Raw genomic sequence first — 22,961 nt, forward strand, 5'->3', positions numbered from 1 at the left:
GACTGATTTTCCTCTAGTCGGTCCTCTCACACCTCACCCCTCTGCTAGTCTTAACATTAGCTCCCTGTATCCTATAGGAGTCAATTCAAAGTACTAACCCATACATTTAAAGCACTGAACAATTCTAGTCCCTCTTATATCTCTTCACAGATCCATAGGTATGCCCCTCCTCGTACCCTCCGCTCTGCCCGTGACCACCTCCTGACCGCTGCTCGCACCGCGCTTGCAGGACTTCTCGCGGGCGGCTCCTTTCCTATGGAATAGCCTGCCTAACCCCATTAGACTCTCCCCTAGTCTATAATCCTTTAAGAAGTGCCTTAAAACCCATCTCTTTAGGAAAGCTTATGGCCTTCCAGAGTAACATCTACCTCACATCTCTTGCTCTCTCCTATAGGGGAGTGCTTTACTCTCTCCTCCAGCTCTGCTTCACTCCCACCTTATTTGATTGCTATTTCCTGTCCTAATGTGTTTTATACCCCACCTCCTATAGACTGTAAGCTCATTTGAGCAGTTTCCTTTTCAACCTATCGTTCCTGTAAGTTTTCTTGTAATTGTCTTATTTATAGTTACATCCCCCCCTCTCATAATATTGTAAAGCGCTACGGAATCTGTTGGCGCTATATAAATGGCAATAATAATAATAATAATAATAATAATAATAACCCGCCCAGACTTTCTGTGGCTGTCCAATCACAGACTTCCCAATACAGCTCAAAGATAAATCTTTGCAAGACAGGTGCTCTGAGCAATTACTGTCTCTTGAGTTTAGTTCCACTGAGCTAACCAAACCAGGAAGTAATTTTACCTGTTGTCTATTTGAAAGACAAGTGAGTGTATCCAGGTTAATTTACAAAAGTGTAAATTTTTATTGAAACGTGCACTTTCTACAAAATGAGAGAAAGAGGACACACTCTTCACACATTAAACTTTTCACTTTTCAGCAAGCTAAAGTCCTTCATGGGTCTGGAGTGTCCCTTTAACTGTTCTTGTGTAGAGCTCTTATCCAGAACATAGAATTTGAATACAAATATTTTAGCTTGACTGGTCCTTTGAATAAATATGTGAAATGCCTTTAGACTTATTTATATATATATATATATTTTTTCTTTGTTTGTTTAATTTTTTTACAGAAAATAAGTGGTTTATTTTAATAAAAGAAAAAAAATAAATGTTTAAATTTAGGTGAGAAATGTCCGATTAAATAATTAATCATAGTTTATTGCGAACTAGAAAATATGTATTAAAGGTTACATTGTATTTGTGTAAGTAACAGTCTCAGTAATTTTTTTTTCTCTTGCTTTGCGTGATGCTATGTAACGGGCTTCAGCTCTTCTTTTTATTTCCAGTGATAATTTATTTGCTAAATCTGTTTTCTTAGGTTCTTTTATATTGTCTAATTCATTCAATTCCATCTCTTGTCCAAATATTTCAATCTAAAAAAAAGACATTACAATATTATTAATACACATTTTTTTCCATCTGTAGCAATTAGGATCTCTGTTTTTCAAAGTATGCATAGAGTGCTTTCTTAAACTCTGGGCAACTTAACAATTTCATCAGTCATGCAAGGAGGTCCCAGGCCCCAGGTTTACTTGAAGAAGTTAAACCGTTAATGAATGATTTAACCCCAAAGTCTTCAAGCTAGTGACCAATCTCTCTGCTCATGAACTTCCACTCAATATCTGAGGTTTCAATGAGAGAGCCTAGGACCACACACCGATAGGCTGAGAGAGTCAGCTAACACTCTCAGCCTATCAGCAGTTCCTCATTCAGAAAAGAGAGTGAAAGAGATATGTACGGTTTAACCCTTTTAGGAAAGCCAATGCCTGGGGCCTCCTCACACCATAACAACTTAATTCTGATGAAGTTGTTATGGTGCCTGGAGCGATCCTTAAAAGGTTCTTAATGCACAAAGTTAGTGTGTAAGTGTGAAATCTGTACAATCTCAAGATACACTCACCCTGAAAACAATATGCACTATGCTGAGTTTCTTTATCTTTTTGCATGTTCTATGTATGGACACACTATGAGAAAAACTGTTTAACCCCTTAAGGACCAAACTTCTGGAATAAAAGGGAATCATGACGTGTCACACACGTCATGTGTCCTTAAGGGGTTAAAGGATGATACTCATCTGCTGAATTTATAATAAACGTTTTTTTGTTTTCACTGCTCCACTTTTCGGTTCAGGATTGTAATTTACTGCCATTTCAGTATGCCTTCCAATTCATTAATTTTTCAATTTGCTCTATAGCTGTACCTGTGTTATTCTTGCAAATTATGTATTGCTGATATATATAAATATATATATTACCTGTGCATTCCTAACATCCTCTTTATAGTTTCTGAGATGCTCCACCATCATTCCATTTAAAGTGTCGCGCTCAGCTACGGTTTGGCCATTAATAACTTGAAAATAAGAGACATTTTTTCAATACATAATTGCACTGCCTGTGTAAACATATATTATCTACAGGGAAGAAGGCAGATTAAAATAGAAACATTGATGACATCTACACAGTTATTTTCCTCCAAAATACAATCTCTTGTTTCAGTTATTTCTACTAATATCATCTTCTTGGGTTGTAATATGTTTATTTATTAACTTAGGGCTGCACAGGGTGTTTCAATAAAGTGTGCAATCATGCTTTTGGGGCAGGGCTTGGCGGCTTATCAAGCAAGACGCAGGCTATATGAACAACTAGAATTAGTCCCATGGTAACTTCACTGGTGTCTTTTGTTATTTACTCAGTATTGCTCACAGTTTACTCCAGTGACTTTTCATTTTTATTTTATTATTATTTTAAGCATTGTTTTCTCATGTTTTTCATTTGCTCTATTTACAAATTGTGCAGATATTTTGACATGCTTATCACTACCGCTTTGTTACCTCTTTTATATCTTATGATGGCATGTCTCTGGTTATCTGTGTTGTATCATTTTATTTTAATTTTACAAAAATGAGATGTCATTTCTGCCAGTTTAGATTCTGACATTTATTCTGCACAAGCCTAACTGTTATTCAATTTTGTGCTGAAAATGTAAGCATGCACAATGTACTATCATCTCAATAAAAATATAAATTACCATAAAAAAGTTTGCAGTGTCCTGCCTAACATCCTGCTGCAGAGATTTGCAAAAAATATGTAACAGCGTTAACCTGCTCCCCTCACTATGTGATGCCATGTTGATATTAGTAAATTAATGCTTATCCTATATTAAATTGTACGCAATACGCATAAAGAACGATGAGATAAAAAAAAATAGTGAACTTACTTAATAAACCAGGTATTTGAAAACTTACAAACTTAACAAAACTTACAAAATAGTTCAGTTGAGTTGTAGAATTTTTGCAATGTTTTGTCAATTTAACACTTACAGATACATTGAATAAACCCAACCTATTTGTATAATAATTCTCCCTTATCCATAGAGTAGCCAGTCATAACACGTTATTTCACAATACAGTCACAGGACTCATTATCCATTTAGCAGAATACAAAGTGTCAAATTGGAAAAACTTTGGATTTAGGGGTTTTATTATGTTAATGTAATATCTACAATTATTATTAAACATCAGCTCACTAATATTATTTAATCAACAGTAGTACTCCTAAGTGGCCACTGTGTGTCACTAGAACCCCACATTCTCATATTGTCTGCAAAGATATTCACAGCTACACACTTTTGAAAGACAAAGAGAGGCCAACTTTTATTTATTTATTATTATTTTTTTTTTTAATCCAATATATCTTTCTTCTGATGGTATGAACTTACTGTTTTAAGAAGATGTTCACAGAAAATGAAGGACTTACATCAAACTTGTAAATTTATACTTGGGGACATTTGATGTCTACTATATACATGTACAAACCCAAATGGTTAATTGTAATGAATTAAAGTCAAAACTTGAAAATTTGGAAAAAATCACAAGCAACAAAATACTACTGTCTGTATGAGTATTTTAGCCTCAATGTTGCAATTTGGGTTTCAATGATCTATGGAAGGGACACTATAGGCACCCAAACCACTTTAGCTTAATTAAGCTGTTTTGATGTACAGATCATGCCAATTCGCTGTCATTTAGGAGTTGAATCACTTTGTTTATACAGCCTTAGCCACACCTCCCCGCATAAAACTTGCACTATCGTTTTAAACACTTCCTGTAGACAGACATATAATGTTTAAACTTCTTGCACAAACTGTTCAATTTAGACTGTATCTCTTGCTCTGTTAATAGTAGACATGTGCATTTGTTATCGGATAAATATGATTTCATCTGAATTTTCAGAATTTTTTGTATTCGTTTACTATAACATGAGCGAAAGTCCTACATACAAATTATATATGAAACGAAATGCAAATGCCGAATGCCGAAACAAAAAAAACCTGGATCTCCCTGCAGCAGAATCCTTTTGTCTTTTCCGAGGAGCACCTCTTTACCCCATTAGAACGTTAACACCAGCAACTTAAGTGCGAAACAGCAAGGGAAGTAATTAATGAATGCTTCCCCTGGGTGGCCATCTTGTCACCCGAACATGGGCAGCGGTACTTGGTCGTCGAGTGCCTGGACCTCTTTTCGGCTAGGCATTTGCGCAAACGCCGGTAAAACTTAGAACGCTGCCCGTTCTATTTCCCGACCACCTATACAAATGACGGTCGGGAGATATGAACTACTGAACAGGGGGAGCATTCATATCCTGAAAAGAAGAGATTCCTTTGCATTGTGTTCGTACAGGCCAGGGCAGTCACTAGTAGTTTTAAATGACAGCGAGCAGCCACTGGCTGCTCGCTGTTTAGGCAACATGCCCCTACTTGCGGCATACTGCGAGCAGGGGCAATGCGGAAGGATTTAACCTCCCTTTTATTAATATGGGGGCCATAGGGACCCCCACAGGTTTTAATGCATGGGGGGAGGGGTAGGAATTGTTAATATTTATTACCAGGAGGGAGCTGGTAGCGCTGCCGGCTCCCCCATGCTTTTTCTTTGTGTGCATGCGCAGTATTATTTTCATCCTAATGGACAAAAACTAATTATTTTTTACCGAATTTCATCTGAAAAACTAATATTTTACGGACAAATTAAATTTTTATTTAGTACGAATTCATTCGTACAAAACAAAAATTTCACTGGTGCACATGTCTAGTTAATAGCATTAACATTAACTAGACCCTGTAGGAGCCTCCTGTGTGTTATTAAAGTTCAATTTATAGAGAGGAGATAAAACTTCTAAAGCAAGTTAAGGCCTGATTGAAAATTATTTTTTTTCTTCCAAATAAGGAGGGAAGGAGACTGGGGGGGATGGGACTGCATTTTGTTGTTTTAACATTTCCAATGCTACCTGTCCTGTGAGAAATGGGCAACTACATCCAACGTGCAGCGGTATAATCCCCGCTTAGAGGATATGGGATGAGTGATCTTGACACGAATATCAATAGCTTGCATGAAGGAGGTTGGCACAATTAGATTCCTAGTGGTTCAGAGGGCTGCCTTTCTACCAGCAGCTGTCTGGATCCAGACAGCTGCTGGTAGAAAGGCAGCCCTCTGAACCACTAGGAATCTAATTGTGCCAACCTCCTTCATGCAAGCTATTGATATTCGTGTCAAGATCACTCATCCCATATCCTCTAAGCGGGGATTATACCGCTGCACGCTTATCAAACTAGAGCTAGCTGAAGCTCTACCGAATGTGAGTGTATCTATTATATTTTATATCTTTTATCGCATGTGTGGAACATACTGCACCATTATTGTTTCCATTTTTATTTCCCACTTGGTTACCTGCCACTACATAGAAGAGGACACTTGCCGTATATCCTGCAAGCGGGGATAATACCGCTGCAAGCCATTCACACCAGAGCTGGATTAAGCTCTGTCAACTGTAAGTAAGAACTCTTCTATTTCTTACAAAATTGGATTATCTTCCATGTCATTGACATCTTCTGGATACCGTATTAAGTAGAATTTTGGACACACGATATAGATCCCATTGGACTTAATATCATTATCTGTTGTACCCAGTGGCGCAGACCCATCCCCCATTTTCTTGCTTTGTCTATTTATCTCCAGGGACATTAGAGGGAGTCCCTGTTTGGGACTGCTGCCTTCCTGATTAGCGCTGACTCTATTCCTTGTTTTGTAGTGTAAGGGTTACGCCCGCTTCACAGTGACAGACCAAACTCCCAATTTAAGGCACCGCAAACAACCGCAAACAGTCCGTTTGCACAACCGCAAACTCCCCATTTGCACAAGGTTGGATACCAAGCTAGCCATGTCCCATTCCTTGTCCTCACTGATGTCATTGAAGGTCTCTCTTCCTCCACCCAGGAAGCGGGAGATGGAAAAAGATGCTTGGTTGGTCCTCCTACTTCAAATTTTGGGCACTGCGCGTGCAATCTAATGTGCCACCAGATAGGAGTAGTGTGTTTAGTAGTACTATTCTTATCAGTTTAATCCCTGTTACGTCCCCTATCAGGGGACGTGTATATAAGGCATCGATTTTAGGAAGTGGGAGATGGAAAAAGATGCTTGCTCGGTCCTCCTACTTCAAATTTGGGGCACTGCGCGTGCAATCTAATGTGCCACCAAATAGGAGTGGTGTGTTAAGTAGTACTATTCCTATCAGTTTAATCCCTGTTACGTCCCCTATCAGGGGATGTGTATATAAGGCATCGATTTTAGGAAGCGGGAGATGGAAAAAGATGCTTGGTCGGTCCTCCTACTTCAAATTTGGGGCACTGCGTGTGCAATCTAATGTGCCACCAGATAGGAGTGGTGTGTTAAGTAGTCCCCCTCATCAGGCCTTTTTTAGTCGAATGTATCGCCCACTGTCAGTCCCTTCGGGATCCATCCCTCATTCATCTTAATAAAAGTGAGTTAATCTAGACTTTTTTGACCTAGGCGACTTCTCTTCTCAGTGACAATACCTCCTGCTGCACTGAAGGTCCTTTCTGACAGGACACTTGAAGCGGGGCAGGCCAGAAGTTCTATTGCAAATTGGGATAGCTCAGGCCACAGGTCAAGCCTGCACTACATTGCTCCTCAGAGTGTCGATATCTGCAGTTAAGGCGAGGTAGTCTGCTACCTGTCGGTCGAGTCGTTCTCTGAGGGTGGACCCCGAAGGGCTGTGGCGATGCGTAGGACTTAAAAAGCTCTGCATGTCCTCCATCAACAACACGTCTGTAAAGCATCCTGTTCTTGCCGGCGTGGTCGTGGGAGGAGGAGGATTACTTTCACCTCTTCCCCTGTTAGATTCCCGTTGTGCTGTGACATCACCCTTATACGCTGTGTAAAGCATACTTTTTAATTGATTTTGGAACTGCTGCATCCTTTCCATTTCAGGCACTTTCTGCTTATACCGGGGGTCTAATAGCGTGGACACCCAGTACAGGTCGTTCTCCTGCAGCCTTTTTATACGAGGGTCCCTCAACAGGCACGACATCATGAAAGACCCCATTTGCACAAGGTTGGATGCCGAGCTACTCAAGTCCTGTTCCTCGTCCTCAGTGATCTCTCTGAAGGTATGTTCTTCCCCCCAGCCACGTTCAACACCACGGGTACCAGATAGGTGACAACGAGTACCCTGGGATGCCTGTTGTGGTTGGTCTTCCTCCTCCTCCTCAAAGCCACATTCCTCCTCTGACTCCTCTTCCTCACAATCCTCTTCCAGCGTTGCCGCAGCTCCAGCAAGCGATGCTGCTAAGTCTGTTTCTGGTAGTGATGGTGACCACAACTCTTCCTCTTCACGTGTCAGGGTACCTGAGGTCTCTACCTCTGAGAGAGGTAGAGACTTAGAAGTTTATCCGTCCGGACGGCATGTCTCCTCGGCCCCTCGCGGTTCACTCGGTCTTGCTAACGCCGGCCGCGAGGGAGTCACTTCCTTTTATAACAGGAGGACCGGAGGTAGACGTCATGACGCCAACCCGGAACGTCCTGTCACTCAAATCTCGGGAGACGAATCAGGACTCGCCGGAGGCGTGTCTTCTCTCCCTAGCCAGGATACTTAACAGTGGCTCTCTCATTCACTCATTGCCCTGTCGTGGTTCTAGTCCGCCTAGTCACACAGTGCTTTGTTATTCTCTTGTCTTTTGGTTCCGACCCGGCTTTGGTATTTACTCTCCTGTCTTTCTGTTATCCTTGACCCGGCTTGTCTCTCGCTTACCTGTCTTCTCGTTCCCCCGACCTCGGCTTGTCTCTGACCATTCTATCGTAGTTATACGTTAAGTCCGGCCATTCTAAGGACCGGTATACGTATCAGCTACTCTTTGTACTCTGCGTGTTGGATCCCTGACCCGATCCTGACATTACGACAGGGCCATGGATCCTGCAGGTACAAATTGTCAGCTTGGTTCTCCTGATCCTAGGTTTGACGCCATGGATCATAGGATGGATCAGATGGCTCTAGCACTACAGGCGCTGCTGTCTCGTCCTATTAATCCACCTGAGGAGATGCGTAATATGTCTGCTTCTTCTGTGGGTTCAGGGCTAGAGGTAGCTACTGTAGGTGCTTCTTCCCGAGTTACCCCACCTGTACGTTATGCTGGTTCTCCTGAGAGGTGTCGTGGCTTTTTGAACCAGATCAGTATTCATTTCGAGCTACAGCCCCGTTCATACCCTACGGATAGGGCAAAAGTGGGATTTATTATTACCTTACTCATTGAGAAAGCTCTGAGATGGGCTAATCCGTTGTGGGAGAATGATAATCCATTAGTCTATAACTATAATTCCTTTGTAGCTGCTTTTAAAAGAACTTTTGATCCTCCTGGCAGGAGGGTCAATGCAGCCAGATTACTGTTGCGCCTTAGACAAGACAACCAAACACTTGTGGATTACGCACTAGAGTTCAGGTCTTTGGCGGCAGAGGTAAAATGGAATGAACAGGCCTATATAGACGTATTCTTAAATGGTTTATCTGATATAATACTTGATGAGGTAGCGACAAGAGAGCTTCCCGAGAATCTGGAGGACTTAATTTCCTTTATCTCTCGTATTGACGAACGTCTAAGGGAGAGACAGAATACTCGAGATAGAACCGGTAAATCTTCCTTTAGACTAGCACCATCATTTCAAAGTTCTGAAACCAAAAATCCACAGGTTTCAGAATCTATGCAGCTAGGCCTTACTCGTCTCTCAGAGGAGGAGAGACAGTACAGGAGAAGGGAGGGACTGTGTATGTATTGTGGGTCCAGAGGTCATGTACGTTTGAGCTGTCCCAGTCGTCCGGGAAACGCTCGCACCTAAGTTTCTCTAGAGGACAGACCTTGGGTGTTTCGATTTTGTCCTCTACTCATAACTACAAAGAACATAGACTCCTATTACCGGTCTCTTTAACTTGGGAGAAGGGAACTTTAGAGACTATGGCATTGATAGACTCCGGCGCTGCTGAGAGTTTTATCGACCAAAAGTTTCTCAACAAACACACTATCCCTTCCCAGTTAAGGAAGACACCCTTAGCTGTTGAAGCCATTGATGGTAGACCTTTAGTTGAGCCTGTGATTTTCCGGGAGACCACACCTCTTTACTTAACTACTGGTATTCTACACAAAGAGGAAATATCCCTACTACTCATTTCATCTCCTTCTGTTCCCATAGTCCTGGGATACTCCTGGCTTAAAAGACACAACCCCGTTATAGATTGGAGATCAGGGGAAATAGTTTCGTGGGGTCAGGATTGTCAAGAGAATTGTTTAAAGAAAGTGTCACCTCTTTGTAGTGTCAACTCACTTAATAACGCTACCGACTCTACCAAAATACAGATACCGTCTTTGTATCAAGATTTAAAGGCAGTATTTGACAAAGGAAAGGCTGATACCTTGCCACCACATAGGCCTTTTGATTGCAAAATTAATTTACTTTCTGGTACCATGCCCCCCAGGGGTCATGTATACCCTTTGTCTACGAATGAAAACTTAGTTCTAGAGGAGTACATTCGTGAAAACCTAGACAAGGGGTTCATTAGAAGATCCTCCTCGCCTGCTGGGGCTGGATTTTTTTTTGTTAAAAAGAAGGATGGTTCTTTAAGACCCTGCATTGACTACCGAGGTCTTAACAAGATAACCATCAGAAATGTATATCCGATCCCCTTGATCACCGAGCTTTTTGATCGATTAAAAAGTTCTAAAATTTTCACTAAGTTAGACCTTAGAGGTGCTTATAATTTGGTGAGAATCCACGACGGTGACGAATGGAAAACTGCATTCAATACTCGTTATGGGCACTATGAGTATACTGTAATGCCTTTTGGTCTCTGCAATGCCCCGGCGGTATTTCAGGACCTTATTAATGAGGTTCTTAGGGAGTTTCAAGATGACTGTGTGATTGTATACCTTGATGATATACTTATACATTCCAGGGATATTGAAACTCACCACGGACAAGTCAGAAGGGTTTTACATAAACTTCTTCAGCATGGCTTATACTGCAAACTAGAGAAATGCAGCTTTGACCAATCCCAAACTACCTTTCTTGGTTATGTAATTTCTGGGGAGGGGTTTGAAATGGATCCAGAGAAGCTCCAATCCATATTAGATTGGCCTTTACCTAAGGGTCTCAAGGCTATCCAGAGATTTATTGGTTTCTCCAATTACTACAGACGTTTCATTAAGGGTTACTCCCCTATCATTGCTCCCATCACCAATATGACCAAACAAGGGGCTGATACTAAGAATTGGTCTACTGAAGCACTTCTGGCTTTTAAGACACTCAAGGAGCTGTTTGCTTCCGCACCAATTTTAGTTCACCCTGATACTACACTACCTTTCCTACTCGAAGTTGACGCTTCTGAGACTGGTATAGGTGCTGTTCTGTCCCAAAGGTTGGGTGTAGATAAGCCTTTACATCCTTGTGGATACTTTTCCAAAAAATTGTCAGGTACTGAAAGCAGATATGGCATTGGTGACAGGGAACTACTAGCGGTTATAATGGCCTTGAAGGAGTGGAGACATTTATTGGAGGGTACTTTGCATCCTGTTACTATTTTGACAGATCATAAAAACTTATCCTATATTGGAGAGGCTAAACATCTATCATCTAGACAGGCTCGTTGGTCCATATTTCTCACTCACTTCAACTACGTACTCACATATAGGCCAGGTTCCAAGAATTCTAAAGCCGACGCCTTATCTCGCCAATATGAACCTGCTGCCGTATCTGAGCCGGTTTTGTCCTCTATAGTACCCAAGTGTAACATTATCGCTAACACTACTCTCAAAGTCCATTCTCCGCTTCTTGATCAGATAAGGAGCTTGCAGCATCTGGCACCTAGACTGACTCCGGCTTCCAGACTTTTCGTTCCTCCTGAACTCCAATTGGAGCTCTTACAGTGTCTTCACGAGAGTAAGGTGGCTGGCCATCCGGGTGTTCACAAGACGTATTCTTTGATCTCCAAGGATTTCTGGTGGCCTTCGTTACGGAGGGATATTAAGGATTTTATCGGAGTTTGTGTGGCCTGTACTAAAACTAAACTACCGCATTCACTTCCGTGTGGCCTTCTACAACCTCTGGAAATTCCTGACAAACCTTGGTCCTGTGTGGCAATGGACTTTATTGTGGATTTGCCTGTTTCTAAAAAGCACACGGTTATCCTCACCGTAGTCGATAGATTTACCAAGATGGCACATTTCGTACCTTTGCCTAAACTCCCGACTTCTCCTGAATTGGCGGAAATCTTTGCTAAAGAGATTTTTCGCTTGCATGGGATTCCCTCGGAGATCACTTCTGATAGAGGCTCCCAATTTGTTTCACGTTTTTGGAGGTCGTTCTGTTCTCAATTAGGCATCAAATTGAATTTTTCGTCCGCCTATCATCCTCAGTCTAACGGAGCTGCCGAACGAACCAACCAGAAGATTGAGCAATACTTACGTTGTTTTGTTTCCGAACACCAGGACGATTGGGTCGGTTTGATTCCTTGGGCGGAGTTTGCGCACAACAATCTCGTTTGTGACTCTACGCATTCAAGCCCCTTCTTCATGAACTATGGCTTTCATCCATCTATTCTTCCCTCGGTTTCTCCTTCCCAAGGAGTGCCGTCGGTTGATGTCCATGTGGCCAATTTGAGGAAGTTGTGGGATCAGACTCGACAGATTCTTCTACACAATTCTGTACTGGTTAAGAAACATGCTGACAAACGTAGAAGGGCGGCTCCGAATTTTGTTCCAGGCGATAGAGTTTGGTTGAGTACTAGGAATATTCGTCTTAAAGTTCCTTCCATGAAATTCGCTCCTCGTTATATTGGCCCCTACAGGATCTTGACTCGAATTAACCCAGTGGCGTATCGCCTAGCCCTCCCTGCTACTTTACGCATCCCGAACTCCTTTCACGTGTCATTGCTGAAACCTCTAATCTGTAACAGATTCTCCTCCACAATCGCCCCTCCGCGCCCTGTTCAGGTGGAGGGTCAGGAGGAGTATGAGGTTAACTCCATTATTGATTCTCGTGTCTCCCGGGGGAGAGTACAATATTTAGTTGACTGGAAGGGATATGGTCCTGAGGAGAGGAGTTGGGTACCACAAGAGGATGTTCATGCTCCTCGCCTTCGCAGGGCATTTCACTCCCGTTTTCCATCTCGCCCCGGCTCCTTCCGCCCGGTGGGCGTATCTGAGAGGGGGGGTACTGTCAGGGTACCTGAGGTCTCTACCTCTGAGAGAGGTAGAGACTTAGAAGTTTATCCGTCCGGACGGCATGTCTCCTCGGCCCCTCGCGGTTCACTCGGTCTTGCTAACGCCGGCCGCGAGGGAGTCACTTCCTTTTATAACAGGAGGACCGGAGGTAGACGTCATGACGCCAACCCGGAACGTCCTGTCACTCAAATCTCGGGAGACGAATCAGGACTCGCCGGAGGCGTGTCTTCTCTCCCTAGCCAGGATACTTAACAGTGGCTCTCTCATTCACTCATTGCCCTGTCGTGGTTCTAGTCCGCCTAGTCACACAGTGCTTTGTTATTCTCTTGTCTTTTGGTTCCGACCCGGCTTTGGTATTTACTCTCCTGTCTTTCTGTTATCCTTGACCCGGCTTGTCTCTCGCTTACCTGTCTTCTCGTTCCCCCGACCTCGGCTTGTCTCTGACCATTCTATCGTAGTTATACGTTAAGTCCGGCCATTCTAAGGACCGGTATACGTATCAGCTACTCTTTGTACTCTGCGTGTTGGATCCCTGACCCGATCCTGACATCACGCTCATCTACGGCCTGATCCAGCACTCTTCGCAGGGCACGCTCCATGAAGAAAACAAATGGTATGATGTTGCTGACGGTGCCTTCGGTGCGACTGACTAGGTTTGTCACCTCCTCAAAAGGACGCATGAGCCTACAGGCATTGCGCATGAGCGTCCAGTAACGTGGCAAAAAAATTCCCAGCTCCGCAGAGGCTGTCCTAGCACCCTGGTCATACAAATACTCGTTAACGGCTTTTTCTTGTTGGAGCAGGCAGTCGAACATTAGGAGTGTTGAATTCCAACGTGTCGGGCTGCCGCAAATCAAGCGCCTCACTGGCATGTTGTTTCGCCGCTGGATATCGGAAAAGTGCGCCATGGCCGTGTAGGAATGCTTGAAATGGCCAACACCTTCCTGGCCTGCTTCAAGACGTCCCATAAGCCTGGGTACTTATGCACAAAGTGTTGTACGATCAGATTACACACCTGTGCCATGCACGGCACATGTGTCAACTTGCCCAAATGCAATGCCGCCAACAAATTTCTTCCATTGTCACAAACCACTTTGCCGATCTCCAGTTGGTGCGGAGTCAGCCACTGATCCACCTGTGCGTTCAGGGCGGACAGGAGTGCTGGTTCGGTGTGACTCTCTGCTTTCAGGCAAGTCAACCCGAAGACGGCGTGACACTGCCGTGTCCGGGATGTGGAACAGTACCTGGGGAGCTGGGGGGGGGGTGCCGTTGATGTGGAGCAAGACGCAGCAGCAGAAGAGGACTCAGCCGAGGAGGTTATGGAAGAGGATGGAGTAGGAGGAGTAGAGGAGGTGGCAGCAGGCCTGCCTGCAAGTCGTGGCGGTGTCACCAACTCCTCTGCAGAGCCTCACATTCCATGCTTGGCAGCCGTCAGCAGGTTAACCCAATGCGCAGTGTAGGTGATATACCTGCCCTGACCATGCTTTGCAGACCAGGTATCAGTGGTCAGATGGACCCTTGCCCCAACACTGTGTGCCAGACATGCCATTACTTCCTTTTGCACAATCGAGTACAGGTTGGGGATTGCCTTTTGTGCAAAGAAATTTCGTCCGGGTACCTTCCACTGCGGTGTCCCAATTGCTACAAATTTTTTGAACGCCTCAGACTCCACCAGCTTGTATGGTAAAAGCTGGCGGGCTAAGAGTTCAGTCAAGCTGACTGTGGGCAGATGAGCAGGAACTGCTCAAGGCGAGAGACGGAGGGGCGGATGGTTGAGACGGGGCAAGGAGGACAGCAGTGGTTAACGTGGCTGAAGATGCTGGACCAGGAGGAGGATGGTGGCTTTGAGTTTGTTTGCTGCTTGTACTCATGTGTTGATCCCATAGGCGTTTGTGATGTGCGATCATGTGCCTTTGCAAAGCAGTTGTACCTAGGTGGGTGTTGGACTTCCCACGACTCAGTTTCTTTTGGCACAGGTTGCAAATGGCATCGCGGTTGTCAGAGGCAGACACACAAAAAAAAATGCCACACTGCTGAGCTCTGCAATGACGGCATTCTGGTGGTGGCAACAGCATGCGTTGATTGGCGTGCTGTCTGGCTGACCCCGGGTGCCGATGCATGCTGTCTGACTGTGCCACTAGCTCCTTGCGACGACCTCCCCCTGTTTCCAACTCGTCTCCTCCTCCTCCTCTCTGTATCCCCATCTGAACTTTCCCCCTGTTCTTCTTCTCTTCTAGCGGGCACCCACGTGACATCCACGGACGCATCGTCATCATCAACCGCTTCACTTGTATCTGACAACTCAGCAAAGGAAGCAGCAGTGGGTACAACATCATCATCATCACACCGTACGTGTGTAATGCTCTCTGCCTGAGACATATCCCTGTTATCTACATCCTCTGGCAATAATGGTTGCGCATCACTCATTTCTTCCAACTCATGTGTAAATAACTCCTCTGACATACCAAGTGAAGCGGCTGTGGTGCTAGTGTTGGTGGTGGCAGCAGGCGGGCGAGTGGTAACTTGAGAGGTGCCCGAAGCTAAGCTGGAGGAGGATGGTGCGTCGAGGTTCCGAGCGGAAGCTGTAGAAGATTGGGTGTCCTGTGTTAGCCAGTCAACTATGTCCTCAGAACTTTTCAGGTTCAGGGTACGTGGCCTCTGAACACTGGGCATTATTCTAGGGCCAAAGGGAATCACAGCACCACGACCACGACGGCCCCTGCGGGGTGGTCTGCCTCTGCCTGTCATATTTTTTTTCGATTAGTGGTACTATGTGTGCAAACTACTGTGACAACAGATATGAGTGGCACTGGTGTGACACTGTGCCCTGGCAGGCCCTGAAACGCACACTCGTGAAGGAAACTGACTGCTATTATATTACAGTCCAAAAAGTTTAGTTTTTTTTAAACGCAAACTATTGGGACACCAGATATGAGTGAGTGGTGGCACTGGGCAGGCCCTGAAACGCACACTCGTGAAGGAAACTGACTGCTATTATATTACAGTCCAAAAGGTTAATTTTTTTTTAAATGCAAGCTATTGGGACACCAGATATGAGTGAATGGTGGCACTGGGCAGGCCCTGAAACGCACACTCGTTAAGGAAACTGACTGCTATTATATTACAGTCCAAAAAGTTTTTTTTGTTAAATGCAAGCTATTGGGACACCAGATATGAGTGAGTGGTGGCACTGGGCAGGCCCTGAAATGCACACTAGTGAAGGAAACTGACTGCTATTATATTACAGTCAAAAAAGTTTAGTTTTTTTTAAATGCAAGCTATTGGGACACCAGTGAGTGAGTGGTGGCACTGGGCAAGTGGGCACAGTATACGCTGTGAGCCTGACAAACACGCTGGCAGACAACTAACTGCTATTCAATCTATTACAGTCAAAATTTTATTTTTAAAAATAAATTTACACTACTGTTACACCAGATATGAGTTGCACTTGTGTGACACTGTGCCCTGGCAGGCTCTGAAACGCACACTCGTGAAGGAAACTGACTGCTATTATATTACAGTCAAAAAAGTTTAGTTTTTTTTAAATGCAAGCTATTGGGACACCAGTGAGTGAGTGGTGGCACTGGGCAAGTAGGCACAGTATACGCTGTGAGCCTGACACACACGCTGGCAGACAACTAACTGCTATTCAATCTATTACAGTCAAAATTTTATTTTTAAAAATAAATTTACACTACTGTTACACCAGATATGAGTTGCACTTGTGTGACATTGTGCCCTGGCAGGCTCTGAAACGCACACTCGTGAAGGAAACTGACTGCTATTATATTACAGTCCAAAAAGGTTTTTTTTTGTTAAATGCAAGCTATTGTGACACCAGATATGAGTGGTGGCACTGGGCGAGTGGGCACAGTATACGCTGTGAGCCTGACACAGAAGCTGGCAGACAACTAACTGCTATTCAATCTATTACAGTGAAAACAATTTTTTGGTAAATGCAGATCTATTCGAACACAAGAAATATGAATGTTGTGAACATCTTTGATTCACCATAAAAAAATATAGTTAGTTTATTTGAATAAAAAAATTACTTACTTAAATCAGCAGGTTCCATTAACGAAGTTAACAAATCCAGTACCACAGTATTTGCAGTTTTTCTATTCACGTCATTTACTGCATTTGTGTCAGGTGGTGGTTCTGTAATAAAACAAAAGGGATGAATGTGGAATGGTTTTATATTATAGTTAGTTTAACATGTTAAAGGAACACTCCTGTAAGGTAACTCCCCGTACTCCGACCGAGTACCTTCCGTTGAGGGACGCTTCTTAGCTTGCACCGAGGACCACAAGCACCGCATCGGACACCACAACCGCCGCTGACTCCACAACCGCCGTAGCTTAACTGGAGTCTCGCCATCTTCCTTCCACCCTGGATCAGCCTCTGTCCTCCAGGACTATGTGGGAAAGACCTTTCCTCCAGGAGAGCGTATCAGGAAGAGCGCTTAGAGCTAAGTGATTAAAGCTCAGGGGAGTATACAAAGTATAGCAATCCCCAGTGTGAATATAGAAGTTCCCCTCCAATCACGAGACAAGACTACGTGTTGAGGGTCAAGAAGATCTCTTTTAATCAGCACCAAAGGGCTTTCTTTTATGCAAGTTTTACACACAAAGTACCACCCACATGGGTTTGTAGAACAGCCAATCAAACACGCACAATACAGTAAAACACTCCCATTCATTCCAGCAAAATCCTCCCCTCTGCCTGTGATATAATTACTGTACACAATGGGTTAACGTAATTATCACAGTCAGGAAAAATACAGTTTTTATACAATTCCTATAACTTTAAAAGTACACATGCAATATTAATAAAGCATACTTCGAATATAAACATATCCAAAATTCAGGCAATTCCCTCCAGGGGTTAAAAAGTTAGTCGGAAGTCCTTTGTGACCGACCACAAGCACATTTTCCTGCCCAAAACAGTTCCATAGATTTGGTCTGTGCGATCGGTCAATTTCACTCAGAAAAGTGACTAAGTCCTATTTGCATGCACGATTGGGGCACCGTTCGTGCAAATAGCTTAGTCTCCCTGTGTGTTCAAATCGCCGAACAGGACTTAGACGCTGCAGCTGAAAACGGAGTGGAGGAGAAGGTAAGGGTCAGCGGTGTTCGTGCAAATGTGTAGCCAATTTCAGTTCCATGGATTTGGCTGCACACACCGCTGACCGCGTTTGACTAACACAGATGGCCGCCGCCACGAGTACGATTATACGAACGGCGGCCACCCAGTGGTCGGAAATTAACATTGCGTTTAACCACCAGCCTGGGAGGTAAATTGACTGCACACTTCCACTTCTGTGTGGTCCGCCTGTGCAGTAAATGGTTCGGTAAGCCCCATTTACCGAACCATGAGGGAAAAAGCCATGTACAAGTTATTTTTTTAACAGTCTGGGGACTCTGGGGACACAGTTTTAAAGGGGCATTGTTCCAATTTTCACTATGTCCCAAAAATGTGCTTAAGGGGCCAGCACTAGTCCAATGAAAGTCCATAAGCCCAAATAATAGTCTTAAAGGGCCATACAACCCAGGGCCATAGTCACAGGGCTGGAGTCTGGCTAGCAGGCCTCTCCAGGACCAAGTGGTGAAGGGCACTTTGTCACAACTCCCAACACCATAACCATTAATATAGGCTGTAGTTGTTATGGTGTCAGGAGTGCCCTGGTGCCCACCCAGTTTATGTAGTAAAACCATTTGCTAATGTTTTACAGTTTGCCTGGGATCTGTCGTGCATGGACAGCTCATTGGCTGAGAGCATCAGCAGAACTCTCTTAGACAATGAGCTAAACACTGCACCACCGGGCTAGCTCTGAGCAGAGAGCTTCCCAGTTCTCAATGGTGGAGGTGACTAAAGTTTGTGTTACTTTAAAAAAAAATTCATAAAAGAAAGTCTACATCATTCATATCACTGACAGGTGAAGAGAAATACATTGAGTATATTGTTTCAATGACACCTGTCAGGGGATGGGATATGTTAGGCAGCAAGTGAACAGTCAGTTCTTGAAGGAAAAATGGGCAAGCAGAAAGATCTGACTGACTTTGATAAGGGCCAAATAGTGATGGCTAGACAACTAGGTCAGAAGATTACCAAAAAGGCAAGTCTTGTGGTGTGTTCCCAGTATGAAGTTGTTAGTACCTACCAAACGTGGTGCAAGGAAGGACAATATGTGCTCCCATGGCTCATTAATGCCCGTGGGTGTGAAAGCTAGCTGTCCTGACAGAAGAATTACAGAAGCTCATATTTCTGAAAAACCTAATGCTGGCCATGATAGAAAGGTGTCAGAACACACAGTGCATCGTCGTTTCCTGCATATGGGGCTACGTAGCTGCAAACCGGCCCATGAGGACCCCTGTCCATCGCCGAAAGAGCCCTAAATGGGAATGTAAGCAAGAGAATTGGACCATGGATCAATGAAAGAAGCTTGCCTGGTCTGATGAATCACATTTTCTTTTAGATGAGGTTGATGGCAGATGGTGTGCATTGTTTACCTGGGGAAAAGATTGCAGCAGAATCCACTATGGAAAGAAGGCATCTGTGTTATGTGCTGGAACAACAAACCCACCTCACAACTTGCAGGACTTAAAGTATCTGCTGCTAATGTCTTGTTGACAGATACCACAGGATACATTGAGAGGTATTGTAGAGTCCATGCCTCAAGGCATTAGAGCTGTTTTGGCAGAATGAAGGGGACCATACACAATATTAGGCAGGTGGTTTTAATTTTGTGGCTGGTTAGTGTATATTTTAATATCATGACCCCCCACCATGTTCTTGTTCTATAATGTTGTGAAGAATTAGGATCACAGACGAATGCAGGGGAGCAAATCTATTGTGAACCAACTTTCATCCTGCTTCTACCGCTAACAGCCCAGCATCATCCTGACAGCATGTGGCACTATTAATAGGACCATCATAATAGTAAGAGACCCATAAGACTCTGTATTAAGCACAGAATGTTAGAGAAAGTTTAGATCTATGTGAAGAAGAATGGTTATGCTTGCATAGCCTTGACCTAAAGTAACAATTAAGTATAATTTGAACATTCTGTAATATTCCATCATGTATCTAGTGCAGGGATTTCATTTCATTTTTTTTTTTTATTCTACTCCTTATCCAATTCAGCAAATTCTTTATTTCTTGTTTTCTGTCAGACACGTTATCTATAAATATATCACACTTCTCATAAAATGTATCTGATATTTAGTTAATATTTGTTATATTGTCTCCTTTAATTTCAAAATTTGATTAACATTAAATGTTCAAAATAAAGTCATCTAGCTGGTGTCTCTTGCCACCATGGATCCAAACATTTTGTGTGAAAAAGACGCAAGGTCTAAGACCACAAGAATGTAATGTTAGGTTAAAGTATATAAAGAAAATATTAAGAGATAGAAGACATTAACAAAACAGTGAAATGTAAAAAAATAGCTGGCTTTATATTTAGTATTTTTTTTTTAGTTTTATCACCCATGAACAAATATAAATTTTTGCCTGCACTGAATTTCCATGTATAATTACCTACCGGCTGTCTGTTCAGTCGTTGCTGAAGAGTTAGAAAACTTCCTCAGACTGGTTCTCTGTGAGTTTACGGACGGTGGAGGAGCTAAAAGACTGTGGAAGAAAATACTTTTTCAGTTGTCTCAGTTACCAAGTCGATTGCTACTTGTATGTCTATTAGTCTATGTATGTGTGTGTATGTCTGTTAGTGTATGTCTGTTAGTGTATGTGTATGTCTGTTAGTGTATGTGTGTATGTCTGTTAGTGTTTGTCTGTTAGTCTATGTATGTATGTATGTCTGTTAGTGTATGTCTGTTAGTGTATGTGTATGTATGTGTGTGTATGTCTGTTAGTGTATGTGTATGTATGTGTGTGTGTATGTCTGTTAGTCTATGTATGTGTGTGTATGTGTGTATGTCTGTTAGTGTATATGTGTGTGTGTATGTCTGTTAGTGTGTGTGTGTGTATGTCTGTTAGTCTATGTATGTGTGTGTATGTTAGTTCATGTCGGTTGGTGTATGTGTGTATTTGTGTCAGTGTGTGTGTGTATGAGTGTATTTACGTCTGTTAGCGTATGTACGTGTGTGTGTATGAGTGTATGTGCTTCTGTTAGTGTATGCATGTTTGCGTGTATGTGCTTCTGTTAGTGTATGCATGTGTGTGTGCATATGAGTGTATGTGCTTCTGTTAGTGTATGCATGTTTGCGTGTATGTGCATCTGTTAGTGTATGTTTGTAAGTGTCTGTCAAATCAGTGAGTCTGTTTGTCATTTAGTGTGTGTGTGACTATTAGTGTGTGTCTGTCAGTGTGTTTGTGTGTGTCTCTCTGTCAATGAATGAGTGTGTGTCAGTGAATGTGTGTGTGTGTCAAATCAGTGACGTCTGTGTGTTTGTCACTGAGTGTGTGTGTTACTGTCAGTGTGTATCTGCCAGTGTGGGTGTCTGTCAGAGAGTGTGCTTAGAGGGACACTATAGGCACCCAGACAACTTCAGCTCATTGAAGTGGTCTGGGTGCAGTGTCCCAGTCCCCTTAAACCTGCAAGTGTAATTATTGCGGTTTCTCAGAAACTGCAATAATTACCTTGAGGGGTAACTCCACCTCTAGTGGCTGTCTATCAGACAGCCACTAGAGGGACTTTCAGGTTGTTAGGTGACCAAAAGTCGCCTAACTGATGCTGGACGTCCTCACCCTGTGCATGAGGACATCCAGCATCTGCTAAATACCCATAGGATTTTAACCCCATCAGTGTCGAGTGGGGGAGGGGAGGACATGAGGGAGGGGGGGCACTACAGGGAATTATAGTGCCAGGAAAACAGCTTTGTTTTCCTGGCACTATAGTATTTCTTTAAAAGGAGCAGGAAAAGGTGGAGTCTAAAGAGGAAGGGGTGGGTTCTTAATCAGGAAGCGGTGCGCCCTTGAAATGAAGGGGTGGTAAATTTAGATTAGGGGGTGCTCAGGTATAGTCATGCCTAGGGCAGCACAAAATTAAAATACACCCCTGTGTGAGTGTCTGAGTATGTGTGTGCGTCTGTGAGTGTCTGAGTGCATGTGTGTGTCTGTGAGTGTATGTGTGTGCACGCGTTTATATATGCATACAAGTGGGGTTTTTCTTGGTGGGGGGGAGTTCCCACACTTTTTTCCCCAGGACTTGACCCCTGATTGTCTATACCTCTCTTTCCTGAAAATGTAAAGCTTTCACTAGAAATCATAGACATGCATCATCCGCTTCTTAGAGGCATGATACATTTAAGTATAATTGTCAGTGTTTTATTTCCTTGTCATATTTTTTCCAGTCAGGATTGTCCCTTATCATTTATACCTTTTTATGGGAGAATGGTTACCAACTATTAGAAATTGGAGTTATTTACCAGCAATATACAGTATCTCACAAAAGTGAGTACACCCCTCACATTTTTGTAAATATTTTATTATGTCTTTTCATGTGACAACACTGAAGAAATGATACTCAGCCTGTATAACAGTGTAAATTTGCTGACCCCTCAAAATAACAACACACAGCCATTAATGTCTAAACCGCTGGCAACAAAAGTGAGCACACCCCTAAGTGGAAATGTCCATTGGGCCCAACGTGTCAATATTTTGTGTGGCCACCATTATTTTCCAGCACTGAAATAATCCTCATGGGCATGGAGTTCACCAGAGCTTCCCAGGTTGCCACTGGAGTCCTCTTCCACTCCTCCATGACGACATCACGGAGCTGGTGGGTGTTAGAGACCTTGCACTCCCCACCTTCTGTTTGAGGATGCCCCACATATGCTCAATAGGGTTTAGGTCTGGAGATATGCTTGGCCAGTCCATAACCTTTACCTTCAGCTTCTTTAGCAAGGCAGTGGTCGTCTTGGAGGTGTTTTTGGGGTTGTTATCATGTTGGAATACTGCCCTGCGGCTCCGTGTACAAAGAAAGGGGATCATGCACTGCTTCAGTATATCACAGTAGTTCCCCAGTACCGGCAGCACTCATGCAGACCCAGTCCATGACACTCCCACCCCCATGCTTGACTGTAGACAAGGCACACTTGTCTTTGTACTCCTCAACTGGTTGCCGCCACACATGCTTGACACCATCTGAACCAAATAAGTTTATCTTGGTCTCATCGGACCACAGGACATGGTTCCAGTAATCCATGTCCTTAGTCTGCTTGTCTTCAGCAAACTGTTTGTGGGCTGTCTTCTGGGATGACAGCCATGCAGACCAATTTGATGCAGTGTGCGGCGTATGGTCTGAGCACTGACAGGCTGACCACCCCACCCCTTCAACCTCTGCAGCAATGCTGCCAGCACTCATACGTCTAATTCCCAAAGAC

The 22,961-nt window shown here is 43.5% G+C and overlaps 1 protein-coding gene across 1 annotated transcript in view; it reads right to left on the reverse strand.

Annotated features, from left to right (window-relative positions):
* Window positions 1-1,197: 1,197 nt before the first annotated feature.
* The window catches only part of LOC134589063 (uncharacterized), a 32,089-nt gene continuing 10,325 nt past the window's right edge, over window positions 1,198-22,961 (reverse strand). Inside the window, exons 4-7 of the mRNA XM_063444315.1 lie at window positions 20,162-20,250; window positions 16,675-16,776; window positions 2,315-2,409; window positions 1,198-1,433 (exon numbers count right to left, since the gene is read on the reverse strand). Coding sequence (XP_063300385.1) covers window positions 1,248-1,433; window positions 2,315-2,409; window positions 16,675-16,776; window positions 20,162-20,250 — 472 coding nt within the window. The 3' untranslated portion in view covers window positions 1,198-1,247. The remainder of the gene's footprint in view (window positions 1,434-2,314; window positions 2,410-16,674; window positions 16,777-20,161; window positions 20,251-22,961) is intronic.

The sequence above is a fragment of the Pelobates fuscus genome, chromosome 1 (genome assembly GCF_036172605.1).
Source record: "Pelobates fuscus isolate aPelFus1 chromosome 1, aPelFus1.pri, whole genome shotgun sequence".
Taxonomy (NCBI): domain Eukaryota; kingdom Metazoa; phylum Chordata; class Amphibia; order Anura; family Pelobatidae; genus Pelobates; species Pelobates fuscus.